The sequence below is a fragment of the Phocoena sinus genome, chromosome 5 (assembly GCF_008692025.1).
Source record: "Phocoena sinus isolate mPhoSin1 chromosome 5, mPhoSin1.pri, whole genome shotgun sequence".
Classification (NCBI taxonomy): Eukaryota; Metazoa; Chordata; class Mammalia; order Artiodactyla; family Phocoenidae; genus Phocoena; species Phocoena sinus.
In genome coordinates, this window is record NC_045767.1 from 87,694,416 (window position 1) to 87,708,760 (window position 14,345).

A 14,345-nucleotide genomic window follows, 5' to 3' on the forward strand; every position below is an offset into this window, starting at 1 on the left:
ACAGCATTAAATTTGGATTCAGAACTGAGATTTAAGTCACAGTACTTTAATTCTTTGGGCTTCATTTGGGATATTTTTTGTTTCCTTGTTTTGCTTCCTATACCCATGGATCTGTACCTCTTTCCCAAAACTCAGTTTGTTAATAATATTGATAGTTTGTGATAACTAAGATTATGCTTGCTTAACAAGTGATGATAATGAAGTCCGTATAAAAACATCATATATTGTGAATGCAAAACGTTCACAGATTATTGCATTTCCATAGAGGAATCAAGCTAGCAGTAGCCTGCTTTGTTTTGTTTTTAATTGAGGCAGCATTTAAAAGACAATTTCAAATAAAAATCTGAATTTGGGAATCCTCTCGAAAATTTGTAAGATCCGACATAGCACTTGTATTCTCTCAAGGCAGTTAATCCACTTGAGTTGAATAGGCTTGTCCCCTTTAGCATTCCTACTCATCCACAAAGTATCACATATACTAAAACTGAAGTTTGGTGTCCCTGTGCCTCAGTGTCTTGAACCTTAAATTTTTTTGCTGTTATTTAACATCAGTGTTGTTCAGGAGTTGTGGGTTTATATGCATTCTAGGGTCAGGCAGATAAAGTACTTACTTAGTACAATAGGTAATGGTGAGTGTTAGGTTATAGACAGTAAAGGGGTAAGCATGGTATATGTTCAGGCAATGTTAGTAAATACACTGATGTATGGGGCATAAACCCAGATTGTCTCATGCAAAACTGTGACATAAGTTACCTTCTCTGTGTCTTAACAGAAGACTATCAGGACTGCTCCATCTGGTTTTTTTCAGATGGGAGTCTGGGCCCCTAGTGATCAAATAGTCTTTTTTTTTAAATGTAGGGTCTGGATTTTTATATTAAATCCTTGGCACTTTGAAAAACAAAGCATCCAAGAGCTAGATTCATCCTACAGGCTGTTAGTGTATAACTTTGAATGGATTTGAACTTTAGCTGTAAATGGAAATACTGTTTGTGTTTCATTTGAGTTAATTTGTTGCACTGACATATTGTGGAAAAATTCATTTTGTTGTGGCATCTAAAACACAATTTTCAGGGTTTTAAAAGGATTTTTTAAAAAAAGACTGTATAGTTCTTTATGTAGACTTCTCAAAAAAAATGAAGTGCTTTAACTGTAGAAATACTGCATTTGAGTTATTTTTTATATAGAATTCTTAACCTGGCATTTGCTAGCCTTTGTTCATTTTATTGCTGATATTCTTAAGGTGCTGCTGTCAAACTACTGTGAAGAAATTGTATATGTACATATCACTATACAGGATAATAATGCTAAATTTCAGGATAAAGTGAGTGATTTAAAACATTAAAGTAGTTTAAAGAGAGTCACCCTAGAGAACCGGTGGATGTTACTTTATCGCTTAAAGACAGTTATTTCTTTCTAAAAAGGATATGCCAGTGATAGTCTTTAATAGTAGTAGCTTCTGAGACTACTAAAATAATCTTTCTTTATAACTAATTCATTTTAAATTGAAAACATGAATTAAAATATATACAAACTCCTTTCTCTAGCCAATGAATGAAGTGGTCAGAGGAAGCAGCTTGTTAGCTTTATAACCCAATACTATGAACTCTCACCTTTTTAAACGAGATTTTGGTTTTTAAGAGTACTCCTTATATTTATAATTAAAATCCCTAAGTTTAAGCAAAACTAAACAGGTGGTGGTAGTTTTGAAAACATCTATCAAGTATTTAACATTTCAACCAACAATAGGTGGAGTCCATGGCTCCTCTCTTTGAACCTGAGTAGGCTTTTGTGATTGTCTCTGAATAAAATACTGTGGCACTGTTGCTGAGCTTCTGCCTAAACCACCATGAAAGCTCTAAACCACCATGAAAGAGGTCGGCCTACGCTGAAGCTGTCATGGGGGAGAGTGACCATAGAAAGGAGTGCCCTAGGAACCCCAGCTGTTCTGAGTCTTCCCAGCCAAGGTATGTGAATAAGCAGGCCTTCAGATGATTCTAGCTAACCCTTAACTGCAGCCGCGTGAGAGACCCTAGTTGAGCCTCAGAACCATAAGCAATAATAGTAAATTACTGTATTGTTTTAAGTCACCAAGTTTTTGGGGTAGCATGTTAAACTTACAGCAGTAGATAGTAGGAACATTTATGCATTTGTCTTATTGAGAAAAGAGGATTTTATTTTATGTGCTGGACCAGATTTTGTGTATAATGTACCCTAGTCATTAACAAAAGGTTCAGAAGCATCAAATAACTGCCCTGTCCACCCCCTTCCCTTCCCCAAACACTGATCTTTTTATTCTAAATGCCTCTTTTCAGAGGTGAAGAAACTGGAGCTCAGACTGGGACTTTCCTAAAGATACCTAGCTCTTAAATGATGACCTGGATTTTCTTGCTTCCAAATACAAATCTCTTGCTCCTATGTATCATATTTCAGCAAATATATAAGCGATTTCAGTGGTGGAGAGAAGTAAATTAAAATGTGATCTTTTATATCAGGGTCAGATAGAAAATAATATTTTAGGCTTTGTGGGCCACATAAGGTCTTCGTCATATATTCTTTCCTTTTTTTTAAAACACAACCTTAAAAATGAAGAAACCATTTATATCTTGCCAGTCAAAAATAGGCCATGGGCTGAATTTGTCCTGCAGGTCTTATTAGTTGGCTGATACTGTGATAAAACCACAGTTAGGTTTTTGATGTCATAGACTATAATATGGATAAAAATTTGCAGACCATCAAGTGAGGATGTTATGGTTGATCTTAAAGTAAATTTAAGGTGCTATAATGTTGGTAATATGGAGCTTTCTGGTGCACTAATTTGGAATTAATCTACTAGTGCACATGACCTTTCAGTGATACTTTGTAGTTTTGTTTTCTTATATTTTGTTTAAAGATGCTTATTTTATAATAGCCAGGACATGGAAGCAACCTAAGTGTCCATCGACAGATGAATGGATAAAGAAAATGTGGCACGTATATACAATGGAATATTACTCAGCCATAAAAAGAAACAAAACTGAGTTATTTGTAGTGAGGTGGATGGACCTAAAGTCTGTCATACAGGGTGAAGTAAGTCAGAAAGAGAAAAATAAATACTGTATGCTAACACATATATATATGGAATCTAAAGAAAAAAAAGGGTTCTGATGAACCTAGGGGCAAGACAGGAATAAAGACACAGACATAGAGAATGGACTTGAGGATACAGGGAGGGGAAAGGGGTAAGCTGAGACAAAGTGAGAGAGTTGACATATATACATTGACATTGACATATATACACTACCAAATGTAAAATAGATAGATAGCTGGGGGGAAGCAGCCGCATAGCACAGGGAGATCAGCTCCTGCTTTGTGACCACCTAGAGGGGTGGGATAGGGAGTGTGGGAGGGAGACGCAAGAGGGAAGAGATATGGGGATATATGTATATATGTAGCTTATTCACTTTGTTATACAGTAGCAGCTAACACAAAATGTAAAGCAATTATACCTCAATAAAGATGTTAAAAAAAAAAAGATGATTTTAATGTCCCCCATCTGATTTAACCGTAAATTTAGAAAGCCTGAACTCTAGACGTGTGAATTTGCTCAACTTGAATTTCTGAGCTTCTATTTCTTTATCTGCAGAGTATTGGATCTAAATCATACCTTGTGTGTGTCATGTATGATATGTGTGAAAGTGATAAAATGTTAGAAAAGCAAGTATTGATTAATTTTGTAGATGCTTTCTAAAACTGCAACCAATCTTTGAATTTGACTAATAAAATTATTTGTTAAAGCTTTTTAAGACAGTAATACCCTTTTTATAGGGAAACCATGATTTAGGCATGTCTGAAATTTAAATTGATTAATTAACCTGCACAGTTATTTCATTCCTTGTTTAGCATGTCTGGATTTAGCATGTATAAAAGTTCATGTGAATGTTCAGGCTTTTGAAGTGGATATTTCTAATCAAGAACTAGTACTTCATGAAAAGATTTGTGTAGCACTGTATTTACTTAATTGCCTATTTTCCTGTCCTAGTTGTATTTTTTTTCTTTTGCTTCTACAGATATCTTATTTTTCAAGATCTGTTGGACCCACTTTTTACTGACTAGAGAGCTTTGACCTAAGAATCATTGAATATCTGAAAAACTTGGGTTTTAAAAAATCAAATTGTATGTTTTTATTTTTTATTTACAATATAACGTCCAAAAATTGTGTTTGCCACCATTCAGGTCTTGAGGGAATTTCCTCAGTGAAAACATGAACCCAGAGGATGAGAGAAGCCTTTTTGGTTGGCATATCTTGATTTTCAGTACCATTTAAGAAAATAAGTAAATAAAAATGATTAACAGTCTGTATAGTATGTATTCATTTTAGAAAAATGGTAAAGTACAGAAAAGCATTCTTACCACTCAAAGAAATCAGTTACCATGCTATTCCAAGCATAGGTAATTTTCAGTGTTTTTTTAAAATTTTTATTGGGGTGTAATTGATTTACAATGTTGTGTTAGTTTCAGGTGTACAGCAAAGTGAATCTGTTATACAAATACATATATCCACTCTTTTTTAGATTCTTTTCCCATATAGGCCATTACAGAGAGTTGAGTAGAGTTCCCTGTGCTGTACAGTAGGTCCTTATTAGTTATCTATTTTATATATAGTAGTGTGTATGTGTCAATGTTATTAAGTAGCAGCAGTGACTCCAAGCACAGAGGAAGATACATTGTTACCTTTTCCATATCCTGTGTAACCTTGCTTTCCTTCTTATTATGCCTACATTATCTGTTTTAGTTCTCTTGAGTCACTGATTTCTGTCCCTCTTGGGATATTTGAACTCCATCTAACCTGTTCATAGACCTCAGGTTAATAATCCTTGCTATAATTTTAGTGGGCTTTCCTTTTTGGCTGGAGCTGTGATACAATTGTCCTATCTCATCAGTTTTTATGATTTTATACCTCTCTTTACGTCACCTTAGATTTGGAAAGATATTTTTTGATGCCAGGATATTTAGTGTTCAAAACATTTACCATTAGCTTTAGTGCCTTATTTGAAAAAAAAAAATCAGTTTAAAGTAGTAAATACATAGTTGCATGTATTTCTAAGACTTATTTTATCCAGTTGGACTGGGTTGGGGGTAGGGAAGGTGATGGGGTAATAAAACTGAGTTCTAAATTTTCACGATCATTGACTGTATCAATTACAGTCAATAGTTTCCTTGTCTGAACAAGTTATACTTTTATAGTCCATGCCAGCAGCCTCAAATGTTTTTGATTGTGTACCCCGTCAGTAATTTTCTTCTTTTAACTTACTTGGACATTATTTCAGACAAACAGGATAGCTGTAAGGATAGTACAAAGAATTCTTTTGCTTTTCAGCCACGTTCCACAAATGTTAACATTTTTACCACATTTGTCTTTCTGCCTCATTCTTTCTCCCTCTTTTGTCAGTTGTAGACATGATGCTTCTTTGCCCCTAAATAGTTAAGTATGTATTTCCTAAAAAGTAGAATTCTCTTTTACTTAACTGTAGTACTATCAAAATCAGGAAATTGACATTGATACTTGTAATCTACAGACCTTGTTTAGATTTCACTAGTTTTTCAGTTGTCTCAGATAATGTGCTGTGTCAGTTATTGTATCTTTTAGTCTCCTTTAATCTGAAGTATTTCCTTAGTGTTTGTATTTCATGAATGAACTGTGACATTTTTGGATGCCTCTAAATTTGGGTTGGTTTGAAGTTTGTTTACTCGTATAGGTTTAGGTTTTGCATAGGAATATCACAGAATTTTCCTATTCATAGTGCATCATTCCAGGGGTTCCATGTTGTTGATTTGACCCACTGCTAGTGATGTTAATCTTGATTGCTTGGTTAAGCTGGAGTGTGCCAGATTTCTCGACTGTACAATGGTAATAAGTATTCTGCCCGGAGTATACAATCTTTGATAAATGTATGTTTATTTAAAAATTATACACATGTATTTTTATTATTGTGCACATTTTAAAGCAGGTACAAACATTAGACATTAAAGGATGAACTACAAATACAGAAGGTCTCACTTTTTCTTTTTGTACCCCAGTATATCCTTTCATACCTTATGGGATATATACTCCTGGCTTTGTAGACCAGAGCTGTGCATCATATCCTTTACTTTATATCGTTTTTATAGGAATTATTCTTGTGTCTTGATCCTGAAATAAAAGCTCCTTGAAGGTTGTTATGTTCTCATACTTCCGTAGCCTCAACACAGTAAGTACTCAGAAATAAATGCTTAATGTTAATGATTTTTCCCTGTTACTTTTTAATCTTTTGCTTCCAGATGGAGAACTTAATGTTCTAGATGATATTTTGACTGAAGTACCAGAACAGGACGATGAACTCTATAATCCAGAGAGTGAACAAGATAAAAATGAGAAAAAGGGTATGTAAGATTTCTATTTTTGTTAAAATAGCAAAGTAGAGATCAAATTCTTAAGAAAGAGTCTTTGCTTTTGTACTTGTTCCTTGAGGCACTTACCACCAAAAGCACAATCATAAGAAGCAGTGGTACCCAATTCCATGTGAATGAGAGTAATATATTTTTTTCCAAACGTGTGAAATGTCTCATGTATTTATTCCAGTGTTTGAAAGCTGTGTTTTCTTTATGATTAACTTTGGAGTAAAGGTATTTCAGAAAACATTTTAAAGAAGTGAGGCTTTTATTCTCTTATATATTTACCTGTTAAACTTTGGTGAAATAAGTCTAATACCCAAATTCTTATATATATATTTTTCATTGTATTTTTAAGGTTCAAAAAGAAAAAGTGACCGAATGGAATCTACTGACACAAAGCGACAAAAGCCTTCTGTTCATTCAAGACAATTGATTTCTAAGCCACTGAGCTCATCAGTTAGCAATAACAAAAGAATGGTTAGTACAAAAGGAAAGTCAGTCACAGAGTATAAAAATGAGGAATATCAACGATCTGAAAGAAACAAACGTCTAGAAGCTGATCGGAAGATTCGTTTGTCAAGTAGTGCCTCCAGAGAACCTTATAAGAGTCAATCTGAGAAAACATGTCTGCGGAAGAGGGATCCTGAAAGGAGGGTCAAATCCCCTACACCAGATGGTTCTGAGGTAGTAAATATTATTGCAGATATAATACAGAAAGCAGTTCTTTTTGAGGCTAGAACTATTTATTCACTCTGACCTTGTCTGTTATATGACTGCTGATTCCCTTTTTCTTTAAACATCAGAGAATTGGGCTTGAAGTGGATAGACGTGCAAGCAGATCCAGCCAATCTTCCAAGGAGGAAGTGAACTCTGAAGAATATGGCTCTGACCATGAGACTGGCAGCAGTGGTTCTTCTGATGAGCAAGGCAACAATACTGAGAATGAGGAGGAAGGGGCGGAAGATGTGGAGGAAGATGAAGAAGTAGAAGATGCAGAGGAAGATGAAGAGGTGGATGACGATGGAGAGGAGGAAGAGGAGGAAGAAGAAGAGGAAGAGGAGGAGGAGGAGGAAGAGGAGGAGGAGGAAGAAGAAGAATATGAACAGGATGAGAGAGACCAGAAGGAAGAGGGAAATGATTATGACACCCGGAGTGAGGCTAGCGACTCCGATTCTGAATCTGTTTCCTTCACGGATGGGTCTGTCAGATCTGGTTCAGGAACAGATGGATCAGGTACTAATTTTTATATGTAAAGGTTTGTCTTTTTTTTTTTTAATTGTTTTTTTTTCTTGAACATGTTTAAATTGAATTATAAAATTTTTGAGGCAATGGGGGGGATGTTAGTAAGACTGTCCTGTGATTTTTTTTTTTAATAGTGTGCTTTTGAGTATTATAAATGTACTTGAATAAGATTTACATATCTTAAAAGGCATTTCCCAGCTACAAATTGATTGTATTATAAATACACTAGTCTGATTGTTTCTCTATAAGGAAATGTATTTGAGGTTTTAATGTTATAAATTCTTAGATTTCCATACTAGTCAACAACAGCTTATTTAAACACTGATGTACTTGAAGTATATTCATATGGAACCTGTCTGCTAGGTATTAAAATATCTTCATGTTAAATGCCTCTAGATTTCCATCATGTGGCAACAGAAACCAAAATAACTTTCTTTTTCTCTTGGGAGCACAAACTTTTCTTTCATTTTTGTACCTGTGGGTTGACTGACGGGCAGGGTCTCCAGAGGGCTGGGTGTAAAGGTACCAGATGGAAAATAAGAGTATAAAATTATTGTGGAGAGACTGGGTAAGAGGCATCTTGGGTCATTCCTTCAATGCTACATGCCCTGCCACTTTATCTGACCCATGAGACTTGAATATGAGAATGGTAGGTAGTTGCAGTCATTAGACTGAGGGAGCCCTCTTTTGGGGGGAAGTTCAGAGGGTAGAGCAACGAGAGGCCAGGGTACTTAGAGACCGCTGGTCACTCTGTGATGATTATACTCATCTTATGTCTTATGTAAAGATGCAGCCAGATCTCCTACATAGGCCAAATGTACTAAATATTGGAATACAAGAAAAATTCTATTCTTTTGATATATATGATAGTTAAATGTCATTATTATAGAATTTTATCATTTTAGTGTAGTACATTGTTAGTAAATCATATTTTTGATATAGTGTAAATGATAAGAGCAAATGACCAGGTATTTTCTAATTGGCAGCTGAAGTGCTTCTAGCCTTTTGCTCACTAGAGTTCTAGGTTTGGGAGTTTAGATAGGTTTTGACAGGGGGCTAAAGAGTTAAACTGAATAGATGAGTAGTTGGGTTTGATATAAAAAAAAAACTTGTGGAATCTTTAATTCTACTATCCCATAATACTTTTTGCAAACTGATGGGATATACGTTTTGTAATTTATGATAATGGATAGAGAACAAAAATTGCATTGGCAATATGAATGAATGTTCATTTATTGTGGAGAATGTGTCAAACCTGTAAAAGTAGGGAACATTTTATTATAGGAATCTCCTTTTTGGTGTCCCTGTTAAGAACGATATTTCTTAGACTTGAACGTTTATCCTGTTTAAGTCAAACGAGGGAGACATATAAATACGTAGGGCCTGAAATAATTTATATTTTTAATAAGTTCCTAGATGCTGATACTTAACAAGATACTTATTCATACTTTATGTTTTTTGTGGATTAGACATTTCAGATTGAATGGTAGCCAATAGTTTTATAAAACCTGGATATTAAAACTGTTAAGAGACTTACTGTTATAAAAGAGATACCTGCCTGGAACTCTTACTTTCCATATTAAAGGAAAATTTGTGGCTTTTCTTTGGAAGAGCTCTTATGTGGAACATTTTTTAAAGACTGTATTTAGTATGCAGGACATTATTATTTTTATTTTGGAGTGGTTTCTCTTTGTAATAATGTGTGAGAGAAAAACGGGGTGGATCTGGAACTCCACCAGAGGTAAAAAATGTTTTTAAAGATTTTTAAATACAAGGGGTCACAGTTTAGTTTTTGTGTCTTGAGTTTTTTAGATTCCAGTTTATTTTACCTTACTTTTTCTCAAAATTTCAGTAATTTCCTTATAAAAGTGACACACTTGGTGGTTGTTAAAGGTTTATTTGTTAGATGACTTTCTTTTTTTTTTTTTGCGGTACGCGGCCCTCTGGCTGTTGTGGCCTCTCCTGTTGCGGAGCGCAGGCTCCGGACGTGCAGGCTTAGCGGCCATGGCTCACGGGCCCAGCTGCTCCGTGGCATGTGGGATCTTCCCGGACCAGGGCACGAACCTGTTCCCTGCATCAGCAGGCGGACTCTCAACCACTCGCCACCAGGGAAGCCCTCAATTGTTTTTTTGACCTGAGAATAATAGTCGGGAGAGGAGATCATAAACTTAAGAGCAGTGAAGGTTATTTATACAAAAAAGATAATAAATTCTTGGAGATTTTTCATGGTAATGCTGTATTTAACATTACATAAAAATTGTTGGGCGAGATCTTCTGCTTCTACTATATTTCCTGCATCTTTTTTTTTAAAAATAAATTTATTTATTTATTTTTGGCTGTGTTGGGTCTTCATTGCTGTGCGCGGGCTTTCTCTAGTTGCTGCGAGCAGGGACTGCTCTTCATTGCAGTGCATGGGCTTCTCGTTGTGGTGGCTTCTCCTTTTGTGGGGCACGGGCTCTAGGCAAGTGAGCTCGGTGGTGCACGGGTTCTAGAGCGCAGCCTCAGTGGTTGTGGCGCATGGGCTTAGTTGCTCCGCGGCATGTGGGATCTTACCGGACCAGGGCTTGAACCCGTGTCCCCTGCACTGGCAGGTGGATTATTAACCACTCCACCACCCGGGAAGTCCCTGCATCATCTTGGTGAGAGATTCTTTTAGTACTTAGAACCGTAAAGTATTATTTTTAAACAGCAGGAAGAGATGTATTACCTTTGTCAACAATTTATAATGCTTAGATCCCTAACTGTTCAAAGAGGAAAAGAATAAAAGAAACATGCTAGAATTTTTGAAAGAAATAATTAAAATAAATTTTTTAAACAGTTATTTTTCTAATCTCTTTATGTACATGTCATACTCATTGATTCAGTGAATTCAGTTCCTTCTTTGTGCCAAACACTATATAAGAATGTGTAGTCAGTGAACAAAACAGACATAGATGAGAAAGCGATTTGGGATATGACAAAAACTCCTGTTATCTGTTTGGGCGAGATTCTCAGTCATTTTATACTAAAAGGCTTCAGTCTATTCTCTTGAAGTCTTATAGTTTACCCTGAGGGAGAGGATTTTAAAACGTAAAGGTCAGGTATCATTCAAGGCCAACAAGCCTGTAAATAAATGCTTTTCTCTATAGCTAGTTATATAAGTTTCATTATGTTCCCAAGTTGCTAGCTTTAAATGGGCCTGGCTTTGAAGTTGTGCCAATATGTACTGCTTTGCCTTTCCTTTTTGCCTTAAGTTAGGAAAATCAGCATCATTTACAAGCTTCTTGTTAACATCTATTTGCAGAAGGAATTAGTAGTAAATTACAAAGGGAAAAATGCTTAAACTAAAAGAAAAGGAACTTTTGTCCTTGGAGTTTTCCATCTTAAACTAGTTTAAACCTAGAATCCCCTTTCAAGAATAGAAGTAAAATATCTTTTCTATTCTCTTGCTCATGGCTTGTACTTTCAAGTTAGAAACTAGGTTCTGCCACTCAGGAACTGTGAGACCCTAGCCAAGTTGCCTAACCACACCACTAAGTTGAGGTTTCCTTTTCTGTAAATGAGAATAATGGGTATTATGTATCTCATGAGTTTGTTATGAGGATTAAGGGAAATAATTTATTTAAAGCTTTTAAAATAGGAGTTTGTATGAAAGATCATTGATTATTATTTTTCAACATTCTGTTAACTTTTATAAAAATAAGTATATGCATTTTCTCCCATCATATTCCTTCTAGCTGAAAAGTAAAGGTGCTTATAGTGGTGTAATTAAAATACCAACAGATACAGGAGAGTCTAATTCCATTTTAGGCCCTCATTTATATGCTTCCAAATTAAGCCTGAAATGGTTCTTATAGGTAATGCAAACCTCTTCTGTCTACTGAAGATTCCCAGCTTTTTAATAGAAATACATAGACTATCGCTGAGATTTTAGAGATAAATTTTAAATTGAATTTGAAAATAAGCAGTAATTCAGGAAGGAAGTGGTCAGGAAGAATGGAATTGAAGATACAAAAGCACGCAGTGGCAACCAGAGGGGAGTCGCTAATTTACTATAGTGTAATTTAAAAAAAAAAAAAATTGAAAGGCTTTGGGTTCTGGGGTTCATCAGACATCTAAGATAGAATCAGAGTTGGAATTGTGATGAAGAATGATAGTATACTTTTTAAAAAGAGGACTTAAAACAGTGGTACTTGGTTCATAGAAGGGAACACCGTAAATTTAATTGAAAGAAAAGTTGTGTTTGCTTTGCAGAATTTTTTTCTCTTTTAGAACTTTAAGACCTTTTATATATAGGATAAGTAGTTCTTAATTATAGCTGTGTATTTTTATTTGATTAAAGTTGGTAGGAGAAATAACAAAATGTCCTTAGTATTTGAACAGTGTCTGAATTGGAATATCTTAGGAAATTGAGGGGGTCAGGAAGGATTAGTAATGAATAATACTTAGGGATTATGCAAAATCCAGATGCATGATGATACATTCTTGTTTGACTAACGGTACCTATATTGTAATGTTTTTAAGAATCTTGTCTGAATTCTTTTTTAGATGAGAAAAAGAAGGAAAGGAAGAGAGCTAGAGGCATATCTCCTATTGTTTTTGATAGAAGTGGAAGCTCTGCATCAGAGTCATATGCAGGTATTCTCATTTTATTTGTGATCATATCTGACTGATTCTAATGTAATCTGCTGTAAAAAGTGTGTGGAGGCTGTAGTTTAGCGTGAACTTGTTAATATTCATTAGTATTGATTTCTGGCATGTTCAGTGTAATAAATCTAGAGGAAACTAAGCTTTTTCTTATTATTTTAATCCTGTTCTGTTACTGCTTAAGTGGAATTTCACTTTTTTTTTTCTTGGAAGATGATGATTCAGTGACTAGTTTTCTGAGTGAGAAACTGTTCAAATATTTTTAAAAACATCCAAACAACCCAAAAAGCAAAACACTCGTACACATTGAGAAGTATTTTTTTTTGTGTGTGTGGGTGCGCCAGGAAGAATAATTTGTCTTGAATGAGAACTTTATGTGACAAGACTGTAGAAATTTTGTCTTATCTCTATTAAAGCTCAATCTGAACAAATGTACTTTGGCTAAATACAGGTTCAGAAAAGAAGCATGAGAAATTATCATCTTCCGTTCGTGCTGTCCGAAAAGGTATCATTTAAATTTGAAATTGTTTTCATTGCATGCTTCCTTAAAAGTCATTATTTTGCCTTATTGGTTCCCCATTAATAGTTGGTTTTAATGTAGTAATGTTCTGATATATTACATTAAGGGAAAAAAATAATTTAGTCTTACACAGAGCTCCATGTTCACTTCTTACTGGGTATCTTTCAGAACAGTAGCAGACATTTTAGGACATCTTAACAGTTTTTGGACAGAGTGGATGGTATATATATTTTAGTAGCATAATGGTCTATTAGTAAATTTTAAATGATTAATGTGATAAAGATCTATAATATTTATAGTCATTTTCACACTTAAAAATATGGATCTGATATATTAGAACATTACTATATTAGGTTTGCCTTCTTGCAAAATGCTGGTGTCTTTCTTAGCTTTGCTTTATTATGTGTTGTGGCTTAGCTTTCTAGGTTGAATGGGTGATTATGAATTTTAAAAGTTTAGCTGGGTTTTGGAGGGCTGATTTCAGTTAGTACAACTTATATCCCTCTGTGTGATAATGCCTCTGTTTAATCAATTTGGATTTCTTTTTTTCAGATCAAACCAGTAAACTCAAATATGTCCTACAGGATGCGAGATTTTTTCTCATAAAGAGTAACAACCATGAGAATGTGTCCCTTGCCAAAGCTAAGGTATTAGCATCAGTTCTGTTGAAATATCCTAATCTTGAAAATTTAAATGTGAAGGTGGACTTGAGTATCACTTGAGTACATGACATACTGTAATTTTCATTAAAGCTTTAGAGATCCATAGTCCAGTTGCCATGTAGGGTCTGCTTTTTTGACTGGTTAGGCAACCTAGTAGTAATTTGAGTTTTCTTTTAAATCTTTTGAAGATGAGTTTAGAATTAAAAATACTCAATATTTGAAGAATATATAATTATACGTTGTACTGAAAAAGCCGTGTTTCTTTGGATTTTTGTGTTTCTATACTCAATTGCTAGTTTATTATACTAATAAATTTTATAAAGTTTTTTTAGTTAACCAGTTTTGTTTTATATTGCTGCTTGTTTTACACCTTGAGATTTTCTTGAATTCTTTTCCGGGGAGTTTCTTTTACTTTTAGAAGTAAGATCACTTGGATTTAGAAGAAAAGGGAAGAGTTAGTTTTAGTTTAAAGCCCCACCCTGGGCTTTACAAAAGGGATATGCCCAGTTGCTATAGGATGTCGTAAGGTTAATTTTTTTAAAAATGTTTTTGTTACAAAAATGCATCTACTTTTTATACCAACTATTCTTATATTTTTGTATTTTTGTTTTAAGAGTTTCTACTGACTTTGAGAAAGTTAAAACTAAAATTAAGCATTTTTTAAACTGTATTTCTGTCAATATTAATAATCCTATATTTCTAACTTAAGTTGAGGGTTACCCACTAAATTTTACAGATGGAAGGAATAATACACTAAATAGTGGAAGTTTATTCTGTTCTTTAGCTGGAGTGGATTTAGGCAGAAGTAGTTAAGCATCTAGTAAGAATGAGGTCTAGTATGTATCAGCAGATTAAACTGAATTAGAGGTTCTGGTTTACATTAC

General features: G+C 34.6%; 1 protein-coding gene across 2 annotated transcripts in view; it reads left to right on the plus strand.

Annotated features, from left to right (window-relative positions):
* Positions 1–14,345, plus strand: part of YTHDC1 (YTH domain containing 1) — a 34,827-nt gene that overhangs the window by 3,864 nt on the left and 16,618 nt on the right. For both annotated transcript variants that reach the window (XM_032632647.1, XM_032632645.1), the window contains exons 2-7: positions 6,298–6,399; positions 6,767–7,095; positions 7,215–7,644; positions 12,181–12,270; positions 12,731–12,784; positions 13,352–13,446. In XM_032632647.1, coding sequence (XP_032488538.1) covers positions 6,298–6,399; positions 6,767–7,095; positions 7,215–7,644; positions 12,181–12,270; positions 12,731–12,784; positions 13,352–13,446 — 1,100 coding nt within the window. The remainder of the gene's footprint in view (positions 1–6,297; positions 6,400–6,766; positions 7,096–7,214; positions 7,645–12,180; positions 12,271–12,730; positions 12,785–13,351; positions 13,447–14,345) is intronic.